Raw genomic sequence first — 24371 nt, 5'->3', positions numbered from 1 at the left:
GCCAGTTTGCAGGCCAGATGAGTGACACAGAGCTGGTCTATGGGCCACATCAGGCCCACAGACCGGCCTTGCATGACACATGCAGTGTGCACCCCAGCCTCAGCCCCACATGCTGCATGCATATGGCATGTGGGTCCAGTCTGAGGTCCACGTGCAGCACTGTGGACCAGATGACAGGGCTCTGCAAGATGGATCTGGCCTATACGCTGTATGTGTGACATGCCTGACCTAGATTGCTCTTCACTCCTCTTGAAGCTGAGCCACTGTTCCTTGCATTTAATATTCACATAATCATAGAAAATTAGGAGTGGAAGGGACCTCAGGAGATCATCTAGTCCGGGGTTGTCAAAGTTTTTCTGCCGTGGCCCACCAAACTGCAGCCCAGCAGTCACAGCCGACCGCAGCCAGAATTTCCAGCCAAAAGACAGGTAAGGATACCCCCCACCCCGCAGGAAGGGGTGTGGGCAAAACCCTGCGCTGCTGCAGACCCTGCAGAAGGAGCCGCGGCCTCTCCACCCGACTCTGGGGGACCGCAGTTTGCCGGTTTGTGGCCACTTCTGGTCTGGCAGCCGACTGTGCTGTGGACTGGCAGCTGACCTGCCATGGCCCAGGGATTGAGAACCCCTGATCTAGTCCAACCCCAGCCAAGGCTTTTTGTAGTTGGGTCTTTAAAACCTCCAAGGACAGAGATTCCACAACCTCTCTAGGTAACCTATTCCAGTGCTTTAGCACCCTCCTATTGAGAGTTTTTCCTATTATCTAACCTAAACTTCCCTTGATGCAACTTGAGACCATTGCTCCTTGTTCTGGTACCCACCACCACTGAGAACAGCATAGCTCCATCCTCTTTGGAGCTCCCCTTCAGGTAGTTGAAGGCTGCTATTATATCCCCTCTCAGTCTTCTCTAGACTAAGTAAGCCCAGTTCCCTCAGCCTGTCCTCATAAGCCATGTGCCCCAGGACCCCTAACCATTTCTGTTGCCCTCCACTGGACTCTCTCCAATTTGTCTACATCCTTTCTGTAACAGGGGGCCCAAAACTGGACACAGTACAGGTGATCCTTGCCATTCGTGGGGGATACATTCTCATATCCCCTGTGAATGGTGAAATCGCTGAATAAGGCCATCTGCGTTCATGAACTCGGTGCCCCCGATGGGTGGTGGGGTGGGTGGGCACGGCTGTATTGGTGACAGTGGGAGCCTGGCGGCAGCGGCAGGACTGCAGCGCTGGCAGCAGGAGCCTGGTGGCAGGAAGCGCGGAGCTCCCAGCAACTCCTTTAAGTGTATTTAAGAAGTGGGTTCAGCATTCACGAATATTTGGAACTGTGAATGCCGAACCTGTGAATAGTGAGGGTTTCCTGTACTCCAGATATGGCCTCCCCAGTGCCAAATCAAGGGGAATAATTACTTCCCTCAATCTGTTGGCAATGCTCCTACAAATGCAGCCCAGGATGCCATTAGCCTTCTTAGCAGCAAGGGCACACTGTTGGCATATATTTGTCTTATTGTCCACTGTAACCCACAGGTCCTTTTCCGCAGAGCTGCTGCCCAGCCAGTCAGCCCCCAGACTGTCCCGGTGCATGGGATTGTTGTATCTCAAGTGCAGGACTTTGCACTTGTCCTTGTTGAACCTCATGAGATTTCTTGTGTTCCAGTCCTCCAATTTGTTGAGGTGGCTTTTATGAATTTATGACTCTCTGAGTCATAGCCCTACCCTCCAGTGTATCTACAACTTACCCCAGCTTTATGTCATCTGCAAAGTTGCTGGGAGTGCACTCCATCTCATCTTCCAGGTCATTGATGAACATATTAAACAAAAATGGCCCCAAGACCAACCCCTGGGACACTACACTTGATACCAGCTGCCAACTAGACATCGAGCCATTGATTACTACCCTTTGAGCTTGACAATCCAGCCAGTTTTCTATCCACTTTATAATCCATTCATCTAACCCATACTTCCTTAGCTTGCTTGCGAGAATGTTGAGAGAGACCATAATATTCAATGATTAGAATCAGGGGAGAATAGTGAAGAAGTCTCTGCTGCATTGGGAGCAAGGACCCAGGCTACAACTCATCTCACTGAGCCACCCACCCTCTGCCTTGTTCTCTTCTTCCTCACCTTCTCTTGGCTGGGAAGCAGCTTCAACCCCCTTCTGCTTGAGAAAGTACCTAGAACTAGGGTTATCTACCTCATGAACAAATGGCCTAACTGCTAGTCCAAGGGTGTCAAACTCATTCAGCCCTGTGGGCTGGCCGAGGGGCACAGGACTGATCTTCGGGCTGCATCAGACCCACAGTCTGGCCCTATACATTAGAGCCAATATGTAGGGCCGGTCTGGCAAGAGCAGTTCATGCAGCATGTGCCCCAGGCTGTCCCCCTGTGCTACATGCAGCATGCGTGCTCAGTCCTGTCCCACACACCACATGCAGAACCTGCCAGCTGCAGTCTGGGGTTTGCACTGCACGTAGTGTATGGGGGTATGTGGGGCCTATGCTGCATGTGGTGCCCACGCTGGACCAGCCTTGCCTGATAGCTCTAGTGCACAAGGATGATTTGCGGGCCTGATACAGCCCTAGAGCCAATGCTCAGGGTTGGTCTGGCACAGGTGTTGCATGCAGCCTGTGCCAGAGCAGCTCCATGTGCTGAGCCAGGGCCAGAATCTGCCATGTGTGGTGTCTGGGGTGGTCCAAGACCTATAGACTGGAACCTAGGGCTCCACAGGCCAGATCCTGTCTGCGGACCTTAGGTTTCACTCCCCTGCACTAGTCTACTGAGCTAAACCAGGGAAGGGCCTCTTCCTCCACCATCTAATACTCATGAGTATGGGATTTTGCCTGGCTACAATTTTGGAAATCTGACCTTACACACCTATCTGTTCAAGTGTACATTGCCACATACCTGCCTCCATAGAGTACAGCCCTACTGAGCATACTTGGTGGGCATGTGTGCACTTGCAAGCCAGAGCTGACTCCCAAGCTGTGTATGCCAAAAACTGCAGATATGCAGCTGTCCTGCTTGGGTGCATGAATTGAAATAGGACTTAGTTCAAGTGTCTGTAAAAAACCCTTCCCTTCAATCATGAATCAGACTCGCCCACATCTCACGTTTTTCTTATACTGATGACCTATTACACAATTATCCATTTGGGAGGGAAGGGGGTTATTTGCTTTCTGGTTTTAAGATTTCACATTTCCAGGCTCTTCCCCACACTTAACAGGTGGGAGCTTTCTTCTAAAACATGACCAAAAGCTGCAGCTCTCATGACTCCAGGATATAGGACCTGAGGAACAGGACCAAACATAGTAAGATATTTGATAAGATCTCAGTGACTAGCAACACTGCCTCTGCGTGGGCTCAAGGTGCAGAGTAGTAGGCCTGGGCACAAAACTGTTTTATTCTTCCTCTGTTTAGGTAGTTACTGGGTGTGTCTACATGTGCAAATGCTCCAGGATGGCTTTACTCTAGAGCAAATTATTCTAGAGTAAACCCACCCCGGGCACACATGCAGGGAAGCGGGAACAGATTTGCTGCTCATGGCAGCAGTCTGTTCCTGCCCCTGCCGGCCCTAGGCTCCCCCTGGGTGCTAGCCCAGGGGTTGGCAGGGAGCATGGGGCCAGGAGACAGCAGTCTCCTGGCAAGAGCTGGGGCATTGCTCCCTGCCGGTGGGAACTGCCTGCTGCTGGGGTGAGCTCCACCACCACAGCCCAGGCAAGGATAATGTTCTTCTGCCCTAGCAGCAGGGAGCTCCTAGCCCCTGCTCCCCTGATAAGTACTTCCCACCCCTGAAACTGCAGGGTGGGGCTGGGAAATAAGAATCTCCCTGATTCCAATCACAATCATGGGGACTGGGAGCTCCCTGCTGCCAGAGCAGAGGGACATTGTCCCTGCCCAGGCTCAGGTGGTGAAGCCTGCCCTGACAGCAGGCAGCTCCTGGGGGCAGGAAGCAATCTCTCACCCCCTGGTGACCGGGAGCACATTTACACCCTCATATGCATTACTGTCCAGTAAGTAATCGGAAATAAATTTGCTACTTGTATTTACAGGTAGCAGATGTACTCATGATTAGGGCAAATTACTGCGCAGTAAGCATCTGCACATATAGATAGTGATGCTTACTGCGCAGTAATTAGCTTTAATCTTGAGTAAAGCTTCTTGTCTCCAAGTGCCAGAGACCATAGCATCAAGGGAAACAATTCTTGACTTACAGGCGGGTGCTTAGACCACTATAAAATATGTCAATAATAATAACAACAAGAAGAAAGCAAGAAGAATGGGTAGAGAATTAGGCCTAGATTCCCCCCCCGATTGCACCACTTTTAGTTCAGTATAACTCCAGATTTCCAGGGAGTCACAGTGGCATAAAACTGGTGTGACCCAATAGGAAACCCAGGTATCTTTGGTCCCATTCACCCTTCAGACTTACTGCACTCGCTCGGCTGGCGCGGAGAGGCCAGATTAGATCAGCCTTCTCCTATGTGTTCTGAAAAGTGCAGTGCACTGTCAAAATAACATCCCTGCATTATCATTTTTAGCCGTGACCAAGACACCACTACTGCTAATAATGGCATTCTTAAAGTGAACCTGGGCTCGGGAAAGCGTGTCCTCTTTCCAGCTCATGTAGCTAGTCTGTGAAGGTGCATATCTACCCCGCCTTCCTCCTTCAGAGAAATCATTCATCTGCCCCATCCGAAGTTGCCCCTGATGTGCCAAGAGCTATTTCCCTCGCGGCTAGAAAGCCGCAAGCTGTGGAAATAAAGATTTGCAGCAAGGGCAGGTCCTTCCCGGGCCCTGATTGGATCCGGCTGGCGGTGAGCTCACGGCGGAGGCCGGGCCCAAGGCGAGGGAGGGCTGGTTTGCGACACTGCCTGGGAGGCTATTAACCGGGCGAGGGGCGGGGCCTGGGGTAGCCGGTACCCGTGGTCGTTTCCCCGGCGGCGGAGGTAAGCCCCGGCGATGGAACGTTCGGCTTCCGAGCGTTCCCTCCCGCGGCGCCGGGGGCGATCGCTGCGCGCCGCGCGCCGGGGCGGTTTGGGCACCAGCGGCTTTGTGCGCCGCCCGGGGCTGTTTTGCTCCGCGGTTTCTCTGCGGCTTTCCCCCTCCGCGCTACATCGAGCTGGATGGGTGGGGGCCGGAGGGGGAGGGCTCAGTGCCCGGCTCTCTTCCTTCTTCCTCGGCTCGGGCCACTGCAGCTGCTGCTGCAGATCTGCGGGTAGCAAGGAGTTATCCCTGGGAGGGCGGGGAGGGACGCAGAGCCCTCGTCTGAGTCCGGAGGAAACAAGTGGGACCCGACCCAAAGTTTGGGAGCCGAGGCGGCTTGGTTTGAAAGAGGCGGCGGATGGGAGCCGCAGGTCCATGCCGGAATTGCTCCTAACAGCAAGTTCTGCTGCTGCTGCTGATTATTATTATTATTATTATTCAAATCCCCCCCTCCGAAGCGAGCTGTGTGGAGCTGCAAGAAGACCCCGTGCTGCGGGTCCTGGTGGCCGGGGCTCCTCGGAGCTCCCCGCGGGCGCCGGGGCTGGGCTGCCGGAGAAAAGAGCCTTTGTGGGGGGGGCTTTGCCGTGGTCCGCTGTAATTAGCAGGCCTGATTAGTTCCATTAGGAGACATCAAAGCAGCCTGAACGAGCCTCCCGGTCCTGGGTCTGACCGCAGCTTCTGCTTCATCTCACTCCTGTTTCTTTCTAGCAGCAGCCTCTGATCATGAAGAAGAAAGCGAAGGCTTGGAGGGGAGGCTCGGCTGCCTGGCTCTGAGCCACAAGTTGTGTGCGGCGCCCGATGCTAGGAGATGCGTTTTCCATAAATAACTGGCTCGCACTTACTGTGCCATGGGCTTAAAGCCTCTTGAGAGAGGGATGACTTGGTTTTGAGAGAATCTCTCTCTGAGCGAGTGACAAAACTGACCTTTAGATAAAAATGGAGGACTTTACGACCAGGACCTACGGGACCAGCGGGCTGGACAACAGACCTCTCTTTGGAGAAACTTCAGCAAGGGTAAGCTGGGAGTCTTGGTGCTCTCCAAAATCTCTCCATCTAGTGCTGGCTGATAAAAGGGTGGCTTTCTTACTCTGATCTAGAGTGAATCGGTGATCTGTAGAGCCTGTATTTTGGGTGTTATCAGGACTGTGAAAAACTTAGCTTATTTTTTATTTCTTACACACACACACACACACACACACACACACACACACACACACACACACAGCTTTCTTTCATATAATATATGAGTTTTTCACAGTCCCGAAGCCTAGACTTTAACACAAACACCAAAGAATCATGAGAATTGACCGCACTGTTATTAAGTTCACTAAGTACCTTTAGTCTGTGAGGAGCCACTGAAGGTAGGCTCTGTTTTATGAGACGTTAACCTGCTTTGACAGGGAGGATATTACTTTTACACCCATAGCATTACCTGTATCTCTTTAATGCTGGGGGCTAAGAAGGAGACCGTTTGAGCCAAGAGAACGGTTGTCGCTGGACTTGTTCAAAGAACCTTTCTAGGGTCCCGTGCACGGGGGTGTGATGCATGGCTCTCAAAGAGTCTTCTTGCAGATTTAATGGTGTGATTTGTGTAATGTGAACTTGTCTTTCTCAACTGCATATGCTTAGCACATGGTATCAGTTGCTGATCATGTTGTTGAATCTTCTAATAATGAACTCTTTTGTGCAGAGTGGTTATCACACATTTATTTTCCTGGGCAAATTACTTTAGAATCCTCTGGGTTTTCATGGGATTTTGTTCGGGTGGTAGTTCCCAAGAGACTGGGAACAGGGTGTGTAATTCTTGATGTTAGGAGTATTTCATCCCGAGCTACTTGCTCTTGCTTTCTGTCTCTCTTGTTTCACCACCTGTAAAATAGTGATAATGTCTGTTACAGAGCAATGTTGAGAATTTAGTTGAAGAATAGTTATTTGTTAAGCATTTTGAACCTGAACAGCGCTATGCAAATGTTTAGATGTAATTTTAGATCTGTTGTAGGCAAATAGAGGAACTGCTTTCTGTAAGAATACTGGTACTGTTCCTAGTTAAATATGTTGTGTGCTCTGAGATGGTTGGGTTCCTTTTTACTGGGTTAAATGCTGTATTTCTCAAAATGCAGAATCGGGTCAATTAGACTATTTGCAAATTAGTGCAGAACTGCTCAAAATCTTAAAAATAGAAAGGCCCTGCAAAAATGAAATGCCTTTGCTTTGAAAATATCAAGATCGAAGTGTTTCTAATTGCATAATGAAATCTCTTTGAAATTTCATTTGAAGAAAGAGAGAGGAAATATGTATTTAAAGACTGCAGATCAAACTTTTTTTGTGTTTGTTTTTCTTTTGCCATTGAACTGGAAAAGCATCTGTTGGCACAGACCTGCTCCCAGATCTAGAAGGATGTTTACACTAAAAGATGTAACAGCGTGTATAAATGTGCTGGGGTGGAGTCTCTTTTGAAATATATACATAAAATAAAAGTTTCTTTCCTGTGTTCACAGAATGGGTATGTCTTGGGATAAAAGGGATCAGAGGCGTTTAGCTTGTAAAATGGAATCTTCCTCCGATTGTATTGTCCAACAGCTTTCTCCCTCCACGTATTAGAGACTATTAACCTATACGGATCATGGCCTGTTAAACATCCAATTAAATGGATTATAGTGCATACAGTTCACCTAAAGGTAACAAAAAATAAAGCTGCATTTTAAATGCGTGAAGGATTCGGAAGGATCCATTGCTTATGACTCTAGCCACAACTAAGCAGAACACAGCCAAAGACGTGGCCTGAGACAACGGGGAGAGAGTAAGTGCGCGTCAGCCATTGAGTACAGGTGCTTTCTTCTGCACCTGTCAAATGGCTCTGTCACAACAGCCACCTCTAGGTAGTCCTAATCCTCTTTCCCCCTGTCCCCTGCAGAAGTGTCAGTGCAGAGGGCAGTGCAAGTTTGGGGCCTACAACTGGCTGCAGACTGCAGGCCTGACCTTCAGGATTTCTGCACACTGAAATCAGGGCTGGCTGCGGGTATCTGCACCTCTGAAAGATGGAGTCTCCATCTCTCTCTCGCATCTACTGCTCTGTTGCTGAACCTGCCATCTGTTGAGCTCCTTTCATCACCTGCTCCTCCCCTTTATTTGTTCTCTCTAGTGCTTGGAACAGCCCCTGTACCTTACTGTAGTGTAGTTGTCTGGTGTGGATTGTAAGCTTTTTGGTGGGACAGTGGCTTGTCTCTGAAGTATCTTTTGTACCATGGTGTGCTGCCTCCAATAGGCTGGACTGTACCATAGGCCCTACACAGCCTACTTCCCTTCTTTTTGTAGCATAAATCATATAGACTTGTGCTTCCTGGAGCAGAAGGGAAGTTCTGTTTCTGTTGGATGGCCATGGTGTGCACATTGTGACACCTGTGAGCTCTAGGATAGCTATGGATCTGCCAAACCAAGCCAGAGCTCTGCCTGAGCCTAATGGCAAATCAGACTAGTGCATTTAAGAGACACCAGCATGCATAATGAACAGCACACAAGGAGCTGATGTGGCTAGGCAGGCAGGTACCCATTTACAGCTAGATCATGTGGGGGAAGCCCTTTAGCATGAGTCTGGAGTAGGGTTCAAGAAGGCACCTTCACCACCATGTTTTAGCGCCTCTTCAAAATGTACCTATTGACTGACTTTTCTCTGAAAACAACTAATGCTTTTCCTGGAGCTTTCTCTATTCTGTCATTGTTACATGGACAAATCAAGAAGGCTCAGTTTAGCTGCTCCAAATGGGGTAGGTGGGTAGCGAATATCTGTGAAATGGAGAAGGAAAGGATTGAAGGTAAAGGTCTTTGCTTTGTTGGATGACGAAAGCCAGCAGAGAAGATTTTGCCACAAATCGCTGTTCATAACTTTGCCCAAACTTTCAAGTTCTGATACTACAAGTCAGGCCATACTGAAAACACCCTTCCTACCAGGGGCGCATCAGGGCACCGGACTTAGCTCTCATGGAAGACCCCAACCCTGCAACAAACTCCCTTGGGGGTGGTTTCAACTCTTCACACCCCATTACAGTATATGGTTTCCTGGCACTTATTTTAAGCATGTATGTTGGGCTTGTCGACTTCAGCATCTAATGTACTTTGTACTCTTGGCTTTAAGTTGGGGATGACAACTGATCTGGTTGAACATACCGGGGTGTTTGCCTCTCTTGGACTTCATGTATCAAATTTATAAAGAGAAAAATCTGAGTGGGATTCAGCTTTGAGTCCAAATAACTGTCTGGTAACTACATACACAAATGCACTTGGCCTAGCAACGTTAGGATTCTGGTGGCTTTGTACTAGAAGGAAGGAAGAGCCACTTAAAGGGCTTCCACACTATTTATAGGGATAAACTTTTATATTCCTGTCAGAGGCATAACAAGTGGCTTTGTATCTTGTGCAGCAGCAGCCAGCCTTTACCCCCTCTCAGATGGTGCCTGGGGCTGGTGCCTGTTTGTCTACCCTACTGATTCTTGTTTATCTCAGCCTCTCATCTGACAGCTTGATGGTGATGGTGTCCTGCAAAACTCTTCTAGTGGGAACTGTGAAAAGGCCATAAGGTAGATCTTGGACAGGACACGCACCCTGCTAGCTGCTGCTACTTTGGCCTGAAATCTGGTGATTATCGTAAGTGAGTGGTGCTCATCCTTTCCTGAGCATGCCTTCTCTCCCAGACTTGCCAAGGGTATATGTGCCTCATGTCTCTGGCAGCATACCTGTATATTCCTTGCATGGCAGGTACCAGAGCTTTTATTGAAGTCCTGTGGGATCTTTGAAGCCTGGTGGGAGTCTCATAAAACCAAGCTGTGTTCCAGTAATGCTTACTTTGGACTTGGCTGGTGTTCATGACAAAATGGCCAGGTTTAAATTATGGCATTGAACTTGTACTTTCAGCTCTTACTATTTAATTACAGGTCCATCATCTGGCACATAGATGAAAAACTGTACTTGGCAGCCACTTATCCATTGGCTGGAGTTTCCAAGCTTTTGACCCCTTCTGGCACACATCTACCTTGACCTGGATTTCTGTGCGTTTACCTCATTTTACCCCATTCCTTTTTCCTATTCAGTTAGTGTGCAGGATTGCAGGGAAGCCTGTGTTTCTTCCTGACAGTTGTAGTGTCCATTGCAATGGTAACAGTATTTGGAGGGTTGCTGGAAGGGGGTGAGATGCAGCACTTGGACATTGCAAAGCAATCTACATTTCTTGTTGTCATCGTGGATCTGGGCTCTGAGATGATGTAGGAATGGGGCTGAGTGAAGAGCATGTTGCCTGACAACTATGCTGTGTACTGCCTCACGCTGGCTGACAATTGATCAGTGACTGGTGGGATTTTTTTCGGATGAACTTCTTGCAAAGGAGGAGAGATGAGGGATAGAATTGTTTGGTGAAAAATTCTCTTGCAGGTCTCTGTGGGCTAGAGATATTGGGAATAACTAGGGTTCGTTATACAAAAGGCCTGTAATGAATGTTATTCATTATCGAGCTGAAATCTGTTTACAAAAAAGAGATGGTCTGCCCTGGGTTCTGGATGAAATATTATGTATTCTTCCAAGTCTTTCTTTTGGCAGGGAGAGGAGGAACCTTTAGGCCTGTCTCCTGGGTAATTCTCAATTAAGTCCATGTACTTGCCTGCATCCTTCTGCAGTTTTAATTTTTGTTTTCTATATGGATGTGGTATGACCAGTTCTCTGCTTGGCTTTCACTTTTGGAGGTGGTGCAGTTAAGTGACTTCTTGGTCCAGGGCTTTTTCTTTACAAGGGGCTCAACCTGTAATTTGAATGGTGGGCAAAATCAGGCTCAGAGCCCACAAAGGGTGTTGGGATCACTGTGGTTGGAGGGCACCACAGATCTGACTTTCAGACTTGCTGAGCAGATGTAGTTCCATCCCAAATCAATCGGAGGTGTCGGTATTCAGCGTCTCTGAAAGTCGGCCCTTTACAGCCAGTCTACTGCAGGCGACAGAAGTATGTCCACAGAGGGGGATGCTCTGCGGCATGGGCTCTCTGGTTTTCTAAGCTTGTGTTCACATGCTATCATGTAAGTGCTGGGGTAAACCCAAAGCTGAATGGTTTGATCAATCGCACCGATCATATTTCACATAAGCACTGATGAGGAAAACTCTTTAGTGGCTCAGAGTGCGTGCAGCTTTCCCGGATCAGGAAGTGCTCTTTTGTTAGCTGTTTGAGAGCATCTGATACATATGGAGCCAGCATGGAGCTTTAAACAGAGGTCAGGAACGCAGGGAAATCTCTGGCCCGCTGGCAGTGCGCTTCATCGCTGGATGGTCCGCGTGCTGTTTGAGTGATCCCAGCAGTGGAAGGTCTATCGCTATACACCCCTCCATGCCAGTCTACCTATCTGTAGTACGGGGAGTAGTACAGCTTTAACAAAATCGCTGTACTTAAATAAAGCTGTCTTCTGTAGCTGAGCTGTTAGATGGCCTCAGCTGCTGCTGGGCACATGGTGTCTGGTGACTTATCGCGACTGCTTGGAAATGAAAAAGCCTAAAGTAGGAAGCCTTTCTATCGTACAGCTTTGCCATGAAATAGAAGTGCAGATCTGAAGAGCGGCATGCGTAGCAGAGATGATCCTTGCAGCCGACATCCTGCCTTTCTCACGGCTGTGATTCCAGGTTTCCTTGGGAGGAGAACAGCCAGAACAGGGACAGGAGCAGGTTCCTTGGGAAGCAACCTGTATATTTGTAGGTGATGTTGGCAGGGAAGGCTGGAAGAGTTTGTGACTTCAGCAAAGTGAAAGACGAAGCTTTTTGCAGTACAAGCCTGGCTAATGGAAACAAGGCTTCGCTGCCCAGCGTGCTAATGTGAAGACTGAATGCCAGCACAGCACAGCACAGCCCGCTGAGGCTGCCTTGTGCCTTCTTTACAGCAGAACTGCTCTGGGATGAGGGATGCAGAGTGCAGACTTCCAGGCCAGCTTGGCAGACTCCACAGGAGGAAGGAAAGGGAAGGGCAGATATTCGAAGGGAACAAGCCGGGTACGAGGTACTTCTAAAATCTTAGTAACTGGGATTGCAGCTTATGGGTAGAGAGAACAGGTAACTCCACATAGTTAAGGCTGCTTTATTTTTGCATTTACAAATCCAATTTTCATTTGCCTAGTTAGCTATATCGCTGCAGCAGCTAGGAGCCAGTGCAGAAACCCAGAAAACTGTCCTGTCTCCAAAGAGCATCTAGTCAAGGTGGGCTAGAGACAACATGCAGACAGGGTAATGTGAAGAAACAGTGGTGCAGTATTGGTTGTCAACTGCCGGGTGCATTGGCCACAACCGCTAAGTATGGTGTGTGTTATTTGCAGCAAAGGAGAACTGGAAGAGGATTTGAAGGTGGCTAATGAGGTATTTGCAGGGAGCTCCTCAAGCTTGTGGGACAGCCTGGGAGAAAGCACAAAGGGGATTGTTTGGCACTAATGACGTGCTGAGAATTGGGAGTCGCTAAACATGAGACGACGAATGAGGGTGGGCATAGGCTGTGAAAGGGAAGACAAGACTTTCTTGTCCGTCTTGTCTTTCCTGCTTTCATTTCCTTTGTTGCATCAAATATGAGGGGATACAGTCAAAATGATGGGCTCGACAGATCTTTACGACAACATTTTGAATGAACAGTAGTGGGACAATGTTATAGTTCTCAAGGCCAGAGAGCAGAATGGGATGATGAAAGCTTAGATGAGCATTTTAGCTGTGTGGATGACTTGGAAAGACAATTGTTTGGGGAGAGAAAGCGTGAGCGCCAATGTGCAGGAAAAGGTCTAGACTTAAATGTATCCTGCATATGGTGTCAGCTGTAATTGTTCAGACTAAAGCTGTCCATGCTAGCACTTTGGCGGGGGGGGACGTGGAATTTTTAGCTTAAAGGTTTTAACTGTTTCTAAGGGGAAAATGTTTCTTTCCCCCCTGTGTGTGTGTTAAAACGTTCTTAGGAATCTATAGTACTTCCAGAATTGTGAGCCAGCGGTTTGCTGTGAAATCGGGGATATATTTTTATTATATATTTTATATGAAAGCCTATGCAAACTTAGCCATGATTAGAAGCCTGCGAAAGACTGCAGGGGACAGTTTTGTTGGAAGTGGGTAGCTAACATCTGGACGTTATCTTTGACTTGGACTTCTTTGTGTTATCTTGCATCCAGGCTAAAATCTAAATTCTGTAGGTTCTGCATGACATCTCGGCACTCCAGCCTTTCTTAGCCTGCTCTCGTTAATCAAGATGTTGGATACTGAAACAAGCTTCTCTTTCTAGACTTAAACGATTCAATGTTGTCCCATTCGGATCTAACCAGAACACTGCTGCATGGATCCTTTTTCTAGCCATGCTGGCCTTGCAGATATTCTCCTTCAGTTCCTTCCTTCAAGTCCCCAAAACATAATAAAGAAAGACAAGACAATCAAGGAATTGATATTGGACTCTAAAAACGGCAGAGGTCGATACAGGACGATAGAGGCTTGCAGCTACGCATGAAGTGTTGGGACAGAAAACAGGAGAAGGCTTTAATAGTGAAGAGAGAGAGTAAGTTTTTTACTATGAGGTTTCATAGACATCAGGGCTGGAAGGGACCTCGGAAGATCATCGAGTCCAGCCCCCTGCCCAAAGGCAGAAAGTCAGCTGGGGTCATAGGATCCCAGCAAGATAAGCATCCAATTTACTCTTGCAGATGTTCAATGTAGGTGCTTGAACCACCTCCAATGGCAGGCTATTCCAGACCTTGGGGGGCTCAGACAGTAAAGAAATTCTTCCTTATGTCCAGCCTGAAATGGTCTTGCAGTAGTTTATAACCGTTCGACCTCATCATCCCTTGGGGCGCTCTGGTGAACAAATGTTCCCCCAGATACTGATGGTCACCCCTAATAAACTTATAGGTGGCCATCAGATCACGCCTGAGCCTGCGGTTTTCCAGGCTAAAGAGCCCCAGGGCTCTCAGCCGGTCGTCGTAAGGTCTGTTTTCCTGACCTCTGATCATGCGCATGGCTCTTCTCTGGACTCTCTCAAGCTTCTCCACATCCTTTTTGAATTGCGGGGCCCAAAACTGGATGCAGTACTCCAGCTGCGGCCTCACCAAGGCTGAGTACAAGGGGAGAACGATGTCCCGGGATTTGCTTGAGAAGCATCTATGGATGCAAGCCAGTGTTTTGGTTGCTTTACTAGCCGCAGCATCACATTGCAGGCTCATGTTCATCTTGTGGTCAATGATGACCCCCAAGTCTCTTTCTTCCATAGTACTATCCAGCATAGCACTGCCGAGCCTATAAGCATGCTGCAGGTTTTTCCTCCCAAGGTGGAGAACCTTGCGTTTTTCAGTGTTAAACACCATCAGGTTCTCGTCCACCCATTTGCTGAGCCTTTCCAGGTCAGCCTGGATTGCCCTCCTGTCAACCAACATTGGAGCTAGCTGAGCTGAGAAATAGCTTGTCCTCCAAAATACAGAGGCACTCTGTTTCAGAAGGAGGATTCTGGAAATCCCAGAAACCCCTGACCAATGTGTGCTCCAAAGTGATGAGGAAATGGAGGCAGTGGAACACAGGCAGTATTATTTTTATTTTTTTTTTGAGATTTATATATTGCTTTGAGTTATAGAAGCTATGCAAAACCTTTACATTGGGTGTAGTGCCCATCCGTCCTGAGGGAAACTGCGTCCAGAGCGGAGTTCTGGGACAGGGTGTGCTTGAACTTTCAAGAAGTCTGTAGATCCGACAATAGTCCCAGGGGCCTGGCAAATGGACTATGGAGGTTCAGCTGTCAGAGGGGTATACTGCATAAGTCCTGCACCCTAGATAGGATCATTGTCCAGATCTGGAAGCATAAAAACATGCAGGTCCAGTGAATTGAGATCCAGTGATTCAATGAATCAGCCTGCTACGTAAGCTTGGCTTGGGCGTTCTTCTAGGGATATAAAACTAGCTACATGGATGGAGTAGTTTTCTGATTCTTTGGTTCTGGCTACCTCCTCTCCAAGGGGATGTTTATTTGAGTAAAAGATCACCAAGGATTTAGCAACCCTGGGCTGTTAACTCAGGTTTTGGTTGGACATCATAAGAGACAGTAAAAAGACAAGACAGAAGGCAGGCAAGCCCTACGTACAAAAGGGGATTTTCCAGTATGGTCCAGGTGCGTCAGTCACACAGGATGTTTTGGAGAACGTATCTCTTCCCCAACTCCTTCTCCCCTACACGCTTTCCCCCCACTTCAAGAAAAAATGAGCAAAAGAGTATTGCCCAAGTCCTTGAGGGACACCCTGAGGAATGGACTTCCTGAACCCAATTCAGTTCCTCGTTCTCGCACGCAAACTCATCAAGCCCCTTTCAGAAACTGGTCAAAGCTCTGGTCTCGAACCAGTGAAGTGCTCAGGTCTCGGTACTGCTAATGAAAGGCTGGTCTAGAACCGTGCTGGCTCTGATGGTTAGAAACCATGGCCAATTTGTTTGCGTGCCAGCATTGTCTTGTAAGTCTGCTTCCTCCCTGTGCTTGGAGGAAGAGGACCATTGCATCTCTTCTCAGCTTCTGTTTGGCTAGGCTAAACATGTTAAGGTTTTTTAGCCACCTTTGCCAGGTGGATTTTCTGCTCTGCTGATCATTCTAATAACCCTTCTCTGCATCTTTCTTGAATGTGGGTGACTGGAGTTGCCAGTGATGTACCCTTTCTCCCCCTGCCTGTGTTGCTACAGCTGGTTTCCATGGAGACCCCAGGAGCGGTGGTTCCAGGGTTTCCATAGAGACCCGCCCCAGCAGTGCTGGCAGGGTGGGGAGCTGCTCCGGTGGGGCTGGGATCTTGCAGCGGTGACAGCAGCTGGAGCTGGGGCAGAGCCGCGATTTTGCTGCCTGCACACCCTTGCCCGAGGTGTGCAGGTAGCGGGTCGCAACTCTGCCTTGGCTCCGGACCATGCTGTCACCGCTGCGAGATCCCAGCCCCGGCTCTGGAGCAGCTCCCCGCCCACCCTGCCAGCGCTGCTGGGGCTGGTATCCATGGAAACCCTGGCACCACCGCTCCTGGGGTCTCCATGGAAACCAGCTGCAGCAACACAGGCAGGGGCTGCTGGGAAATGGAGTCCGCTGTGGGCCTGATCCAGCCCGTCGGCCGGACTCTGCCACCCCTGGTCTAATCTGTTACTAAAACTACAGAGTTGCCCCCGTCACACAACCACAAGGTGTAGCACCCTCACCTGCCACACACACAGCAGGTGGCCAATGTCCTGCTGCTGCAAGGGTTGTTGGAGTGCACTTGAGAGGTTCAAAGAAGAGGACGACTCTGAAGCTTAGCATGCACTTCATATCCTCCCCCTGCCCTTCCCCATCTCCTGGCAGGGGGAACATCTCGTCCTTGAAATACTTTCTTTGGAGCCAGCTTGAGGCAGCTGCTCCCTCTAGCATGGGTCTGCCTAGCTATTCTTTGAGGAGACGGGTCTCGGCCACAAGCCAACTCCTCTGGGACTTTTTCAGCTCATCCTGGTTCTCTGCAAAAACATCAGCCCATTTCTCTGCATCCTTGTGCCTCCACCTCTTGGCCAAAATGTTTGGCCATCAGAGCACCGATAGAAGTGCTCCGAACACGTTCACCCTTAGCGTCTAACACCACTAGTTCCCCAGTTTTGCATGCTGCTGTTTAATTAGTTTGCAGTCTCAAAATAACTCCTTTTGCTTTCTGTTCCTGTTTGTCAGCTCAGACTCTTGCAGTCGAGTATTTCTTGTCACTGCCAGAGTCCTTCTGGGCATCTGAATGAATCCTTCCCATCAGCCAGGGGGACAAAGGCCATGTGGAGTTTAGATTGGCTGCTTGGCTTTTTTTTTTTTTTTTTTTTTTTTGTGTCACAGCTTGTCTTCAAACCATTTAATGCCACTGCCAGGTTATCCCTGTCTCCAAGGTGAGGTTGCTCAGAATTCATGTCTCCGAGGAATCAGGATATTGAGTCTGGCAGAGTTTTTTCCTCTAACTTCAAATTCTTGTGGTAGTCTCTGTCTCTGGGAGTAATGTGGCTTTCAGCTGCAGCTGCTAACTTGTAAATGTCTTTTTCCTTTACCCCCTTCCTTTTTAAGTTTCCAGCATGGGCTGGAGAGAGAGGCTGCAGTTTTATATAGCATCACCAGCCCAGGTGGACAGAGGCACTGCAGATCCATCTTCTGCTCTGCCTGCCACAAAGGGAGGCCTTGTCAGACTCCCCTTGCAGCAGCTTTTAAGTCACGTGGGCATAGCTGGGCCCCTAGCGCAATCTCGTTTTATTTTCTTTCCTCCTTGATGGACAGTTGGCAGACTTCCCTCTAGCCACGAGCTCAAAAGTTGATTTTTCCACCCCTACCCCGGCCCCGAGCTGTTCATAATTCATGCTAGCTGCCTGGCTTTGCTGACTGACCGCCCTGCTCTGGGCATTCAGGTTAAGAGTAGAAAGTCTTACAGCTTTACAAAAATGCTTACTCATGATCACACTGATCCTACAGCTAACCACATGTAATCGCCCCGGTTGAACTCCCCTGGCTGGATGTGGGCCAGGTCCCTGTGTCTGAGCCATGTGCTTCTAAGCTGCCTGAGACTGAGCAAAGTCCAGGCCCCTCCTCCGGGCCCGAGTCCCCAAGCTCGGGCTTGAGTGTGGACGTCTCTATGTAGCCCCCCATACACACACTTCTTCAGACCTAAGACTGATGTAGCTTCCCCAAAACTAGTGTTGGCTTCTGAATAAGTGAAGTAAACTTGATCCCAGCCGGCATGTGGGTTTACAGCTGACTGCCACAGGGACACACAGTGGCTGAAGCACATACCCGTTGTGTGCAGTGATTGTAAAAAGGATTTGGAAGGAGCTACTCTAAACGCCGGAGACCGAGTGTCAAATGACACACCTGCACAGCCTCCCGGCCTCCGTTTCTTCATCTGGGATGACCTGAGTCCCAAGGGATTCAGACTTGGTGCCTGCCTTCCTGCACGTAACTCTTCCTCTGAACTATATGGAGCGCTTCTGGCTGCCTCTCTCAGGAAGAGCCAGTACGACCTTTCTTTTCCCCTCGTTGCATGCTGTCTCCTTTTACATTCTCTCCTGACCAGCTTTGTCAAATGCTCAAATTCCCCCACCAAGTGATATGCTGCTTCGTTACTAGCAGCACTGTACCTAAGCTCCTGGCAGCCCCGGGCAAACTTTTAATATCAGGCCCCCCTTCACCAGAGGAGATGATGACGACGATGATGATTACTGTTTGGGGGGCCCCCTTTCTGTCCGGGCCCTGGGTGGCATCCCCATTCGCCCATGCTTGTGTCCGGCCCTGGTTACTAGTCTGTCTGGGCAGACTGGCTTTTCTTAGGCTGGTCGCCTTCTGTGTCCCATGGTGTTTCCATTTGACAAGAAAACTAAACATTCAGTATTCCTGTTAGCTCTGGGTCATCACCCCGTGGAATTTTATCCCAAGATCGAGGTAAAAAGACAGTAGCAAAAGCAGCCGAGCTCCATATCCAAAACCGAGTCTGCAGCCCAACACTGCTCATGGAAGCACAGAATTAATAATAGACTATTGGATTCCCCAGGTCATCACAGCTACGGTCCCTCCTGTGTCCCAAATGAGGCCAAGCTCGTGTGAATGCACAAAAAGTATGCGCTCGCACACTCTTGGACTGTTGTCGTCGTTCTGTCCTCTTGTGCAGTCGGCCTTCATTCTCGTAGCTGCTGCTCTTCAATGCTTGACTTTGCAAACTTCACAATTTCTTTTAAATGATACTGGGGTGTGGAGCCTTTCCAACAGCCACGGGATGGGTAGCACTAGCAGCAGTACTGACTTCAGCATGTTGCTTTGCCTGCATCTCTCTCCTGGTGTATTTGGTCTGACTGTGGAGGCAATGGTCTATAGCCTGTTTGAGCCTTGGGTGCTTTGCCAAGCAGTGTGGCAGCTCTAGTATCCATTGTCCAGGGCTTTCTGGTGGGAATGCCTCATCTCTGCTCCTCTTCTGTGCATTGGCCCCCAAACCGGCATCAGAGTCATCATCTGCTCACTACTGCAGTGGTTCTCAACCTTTTTAGACTCGATGCACCCCTCCATAACTGTTCTGAATTGAGTGAATTTCAACAACATATTTAGCAGTGCTTGTCTCCTGGCAGAGCGGCCAGGCAGGAGGAGTCTGAGTCTGCCCTTCCCTGCTCTATCTCCTCACGCCTCATTTAGCTCCCTGCACTTTCTGGGGCACCCTTCAAATGATCTCACTGCATTTCTGGGCTGGGCACCTTGCAGATAAAGGGCTCCACCACATTGATCAGTCTCTCTAGTCAGCTGGGCTCCTGATTATATTTTTAACCTTTCTGTTTGCGCTAAGCTGCTGGCACTCGCCTCGCGCTGGAGGTTGCAGTCTTGGATTGGCTCCACACTTTTGGGAGCAGTTGCTGTACTCTCGGGATCCTGAAATACCTTGTTGTGCTGAAGGTGGATGTGGACTGTCTCTAGTGGGTTTGACTGTGAGCATCTAATCTGTAGTTAACTGTAGCCAGCTGTGTTTTCCAGGCTAACTGGGAAGATTTGGTTCTGACACGGGCCACAGACAGAGCCACTAGGGCTGTGCGAAACGGCACTGTTTCGTTTCGACGGGACAGTTTCAAAACCACGGTTCTGTTTCGTTTCGTCAAAACTGTTTCGCCCTTAGGCTATAATGGGGCATCATGAAACTGCTTATAACTTCGTCATTTCTTGCCTGATTTCAGATGAAACACGCAGGGATGGTAGCCCATTCTAAGGCCACAAAGCCAAGTTTCAGGGAGATAGGTGCAGGGGGTTCTGGGAAACTTCACCTCAAGCTGCTGACAAGCAAAACTTGTGTCGTGTGTGTGTGTGTGTGTGTGTTAAGGCACTGCAGGGATGGTAGCCCCTGCTGAGGCCATGAAGCCTGCCAGGTTTCAAGGAAATATAGGTGCAGGGGTTTCTGGGAAACTGCACCTCAAACTGTTCAGAGCAAAACTTGGGTAACTTGTAAGCGTGAAGGCACAGAGACAGCTCAGTTCAAACAATGTTTTTTATGCTGTTCGTCCTTCCCCCAGAGCACAGGGATTGGAAGGGACCTCAGGGAAGGATCACAGTCACTGGCCAGCTACACAGTCAATATGAGAGCAGTCCTTCTCCCTTTCCCTCTCCTTACTTTCTGTTTACCTGCAAGCACGCCCAGCTTCGAAACTCGAAATGTTTCACAACTTTCAAAATGTTCTGACTGCCCTCGTTTCGTTTCGAAGCCTTTCGTTTCACTTCAATTTTGCTGTTTCGAGCTCGAAACTCCACAGCCCTAAGAGCCACCAGTCACATCCCGCTGTTGGACCTGCTGTGGCTTTGTCACTCTTCACACTTCAACACTGGTTTCTTGTGCTGTAATTCCTGGCGTGAACTTAGTGCTCAGTCAGCTGAGCCTGATGCCCTGACCCTTCACCCTCCTGTCCCCTATAACACAGCCGGGGTATTGCAGTTTCATCCTTTTACATCTGACTGGGCCAATGGCGCTCAACCTTTCTGGACTTGAGGAAGCCCTCATTTGACGCGAGACACCCCTCCATAACTTTTGCATTGAGTGGCACCCGATTTTAAAAAAGAAAAACAAACCAGTTTATGTATTACGGTGCTTGCCTCCTTGCAGAGGGGCTGAGCTTGATGCAGGGACAAGCCTAAGCTACTGGGTAGGCTCATCTGCTTATCTTCTCACACCTTGGGGCATTCTTCAAAAGACCTGGCATCACCCCAGGGTGCCCTGGTACTCTGAGACTCACTGGACTTGGCGCTAGGAGGAGCCCACTCTGTTCCCATGCATGTTGCTAAGATGCACAAGATTTTGTTAGGGGCAACTAGTAATGTTTGGTGCCTCTGTTGAGAGCGCTTTTTAAAGGAGCTGGACTTACTTTTTTGGGGACTGCCGAGTGGTGTCTGATCAGTACACTAGTTTAACTTAGAAAACCCGTGGACAGTGACCATTCAGTCACCCTAGCTCATCTGAAGAGACCCAGGTGTGATCTTGAGACCCCACTCCTGTTCTTTAAGTTTTTAAGACGGCGGAAACCTGTTACATCAAACATCTTGCCTCTTACTGCTCCTGCTGTCATAAGAGACTTTTCCTCTTCCTATTTTAATGGTGGGGGGGAAGGGGAAGGAAGAACTTGGGTTTATGCCTTCAGAGAGACCTTACCAGTGCATCTGCTAGAGCAAGTGGCTGAGTTCAAACTTGGGTCATTTTGTTTTGCCTGCTTAGAAATAAAGAAATGAAATTTCGTGTAGCTGTCTCTGGTTGGACCATATTTAATTATCTGTGCATTGTGCAAACAGAGGGTTTTACCTCGGCGGTGGTTCCTTTTCATGAGCAGCAGTTTAGATAGTACTCATTGACTCTAGCTGCAGCCTATGTGTGTGCAGCAGCCTATGTGAAAAGTCACCGCAAGCTCCCTGGCACAGGAACCGAGTCTCGTGTTGTTCTCTGTCTGTACAGCACCTAGCGCAAAGAGGCGCTGGTCCGGGAAGGGGGTGGAGGCTCCTCAGGGTCATCGCAATACTAATGTATACAGGAGTGGGGAAGGGCAGGCACCCCAGAATGGCCTTTTGCACTATCTTTGTGAATTAAGGTGAATCTCAGCTCACATTTACAACGTGGAAACTAAAGCAGAAACAAAGTGACCCATCCATGGTCACGCTGCCCTTGTTCTGTGCTGGCTTCTGCCACCGAACCCGTCTTCCGCACCCACTTCTGTGCTAAGGACGGGGTGTTGTTGAGCTGCTCTCCCCTTCTGTTCACACCAGCGAAGCTTCTCTGCACCTTTTATAAATGCTTGTGTGCGAAGAAGCACTGGAGATGTGGGATGCTTTCCTCCAGTACCAGCTGGCACCAGGTCAGATCAGCAAGGTGGGGGGGAAGACGAGGGCTGCCCCAGAGACCACAGTCTGCGAGTTGTTGTTGCAGTAGATGGGTGTCGGGAGCGGCAGCTGCTCTTTCCCGGTGTTGCTGTGGGGAAGGGTGGAGGTGACTAGGCTAGAAGGTGCTTCTTAAACACAGCAACTTACAGGGTCTGGCTGCAGAGTTTTTAAAGCAGAATCATTTGCGTTTCCCCTGCCAGTTCTTGTGCATTTGCCAGGACTTTGCCCAGTCAGTTGTGCTTCCTGTCCCATGCACCGCACAGGAGGAGATCGTCGTGGGAGCGGCCGTGCATGCTCAGACCTAGCGCAGAGGCTGCTTATCGGAGCAAATGCTGCAGTAAACCACCTGATGTGGAGGATGTGGGTGTCACGCAGTCCTTCCCGGGCCTGTTGGGCAACCAGCTGGGAGGTAGAAAAACTCTTTGGAGGTCTTTCTCTGTACTAGCCTGGGGTCCTTGCCCAGAACCTGGAACATGTTGAAATTTAGCTAATGAAATGTGGCTCACTAATATCCCTGTTCTGAAGAGCTGTGTCTGGGTGACCGGTGCAGGGCTTGTAGTTCCCTGGACGAGGGGATACTGCTGACGGCCTTGAGTCCAGCTTTTGAGTCCCTTATCCTGTGGCCAGGGTGCGCTGGGGGAACACCTTCCAGAAAGTGTTTGTTGTTTTGGGGGGTTTTTTTGGTTTAAGAAAAAGAGTTCATCTTTGGTACGAAGTGCTGCTGCTTTACTCCGAAGGAGAAACTAATTCCAGCTGATGTAGCTTAGTACAAGTTGGCACTGCCAGCAATGCCATTTCCTTGGGCTTCAAAAACCACTCGCCATCATGCAGATGGAAGCTTTCCCTGTAGCTGTGTTGGTCCTCTCGAAGCCACAGACCGCCGGACAGGCATCTCTGTATGTGAAAACACAAAGCCCTCTTGGATTGTGAGTGCGTTTTTCCACATTGTCTTGGGAGTCTTCACCGGCAGCTCCACGTCTTCTCCTCGCTGCTGCTCCTGGCGAGGCGTGAAACAAGACTGCTCGGTTTTGCTGCCGATAGCCTGAAGCCTTTGGGCAGCAATGGTCCCTTCTGCGGGGAGATAACAGGACATGCCTTTTCCCTGCCAGCAGCCGGACAGGACGGAGATCTGCCCTTCAGGCCTCTACTTGCAAGAGGATTATAGGGAAGTTGGTGCCACCTAGCGGATGTTCCTGTGCTCTGTCCCCAGCAGCTGGGCAGGGCAGCGGCCTGGCAGCAGGGCAAGGGGTGACACAGGAGGCTGGTACCCAACTTCCCAGCGAGTGTTCGGCTGGTAGGTAGGCTCCTGGTAAATCTTGGTCTCTCTCTAGGGCGTGATGTTAAGATTTTTTTTTTTCCTGTTCTCGAAGTGGGGGAATTACAATGATGTGACTTTGTTGTCCTCTGGGTTCATGGGCAGCAAAGGCCACCGAAATCCAGTGGACCTCTGCTCTGATCGTATGTGCTCTCTTCCCACTGGTGAGCTATTTTTTTTCCTTTTAGTCCCCAAGGGATTTTCTCTGCCGAGACTCAGCTTTTTTCATTCATGGGAACAGGGGAGCTGCTTCGCTTCACCTCGCTCTCTATACATGTCTGTACACCCTTGGTGGGTAGCATCCCGAACTTCCTAGTGTGGCCTGGGGAGAAGACACTGGGCAGAGAGGAGAGACATGGAGTAGCATCTTCCTGACTTGGTGACCAACCTGCTGTGTCGTTGTCCTTGGCTAATCGCTCCCGGCCCCCGTTGCTTTTCCCTGCCCGCTTTTTAGACCAGCGGTGCTCAACCTTTTTCTTTTTCACACAAATGGGCCAGATCTTGATATCAGAAATGGGCTGAGAGCTGCATAGAAATGTGTTGTTGTGGTTCTATATTTGGCATATCCTAATATCCAGCATTTTTAGTGTTAGAAAGGCAAACATACATCACATGTTTAGTAATTTTAGGCTTCTAAATGCAAAGTAATGTTCAGGTTTTTTTTCTGCATTTTTTTTTTGGTATAAAAAGTCACACCTGCTAAGGACTTGTTGTGCATGGCAGAGGAGGGACTGAAACTGCCTGGACTGGACTAGACTTGAGCGCTGAGGTGCCTGGCTCAGCACCGGGCCTTGGGGTGGATGAGCATTAACCTGTAAGGAGCAGGTTCCCAGGTTCCTGGTGTTGGTGAGGGGATTGTGGGCTCTTCGGCCCATGGGAGGAGAGGACAAATGAAGACTGCCCAGCTGGCAGCACTGTACTGTAACTCGGTTCCCTGCGCTTCCCAGTGACCTACCAGTGTCACAGTGGGAGTGGGATTTGCTCTGCCCCTGAGCTTATGGGGCTTTTCTGAAATTAGCTTGTTTTTATTTTTAGGGGATGTAGCCAGTCCCGCGTGGTGCGTGGATGCAGTGGCCGAGAATGGGTCTCTGCTGCCTTTCCCCTTCCAGCTGCAAAGTTTCCATGGGGCGCTGGGGTGCAGCAGCTGAGCTGTTGCTGCTTTTGCTACCCCCCGTCCCCCCTGAATTCAGTGGCAGGGAGAAGAA

The 24371-nt window shown here is 49.5% G+C and overlaps 1 protein-coding gene across 1 annotated transcript in view; it reads left to right on the top strand.

Moving 5' to 3' along the window:
- The first annotated feature begins 5221 nt into the window (after window positions 1-5221).
- The window catches only part of TMEM243 (transmembrane protein 243), a 28405-nt gene continuing 9255 nt past the window's right edge, over window positions 5222-24371 (top strand). The window contains exon 1 of the mRNA XM_025202306.1: window positions 5222-5993. Within this exon, the coding sequence (XP_025058091.1) occupies window positions 5916-5993 (78 nt within the window). The 5' untranslated portion in view covers window positions 5222-5915. The remainder of the gene's footprint in view (window positions 5994-24371) is intronic.

The sequence above is a fragment of the Alligator sinensis genome, unplaced genomic scaffold (assembly GCF_000455745.1).
Source record: "Alligator sinensis unplaced genomic scaffold, ASM45574v1 scaffold1216_1, whole genome shotgun sequence".
Classification (NCBI taxonomy): domain Eukaryota; kingdom Metazoa; phylum Chordata; order Crocodylia; family Alligatoridae; genus Alligator; species Alligator sinensis.
Note: the sequence above shows the minus strand (reverse complement) of the source record. Positions and strands in the feature narration are given on the sequence as shown.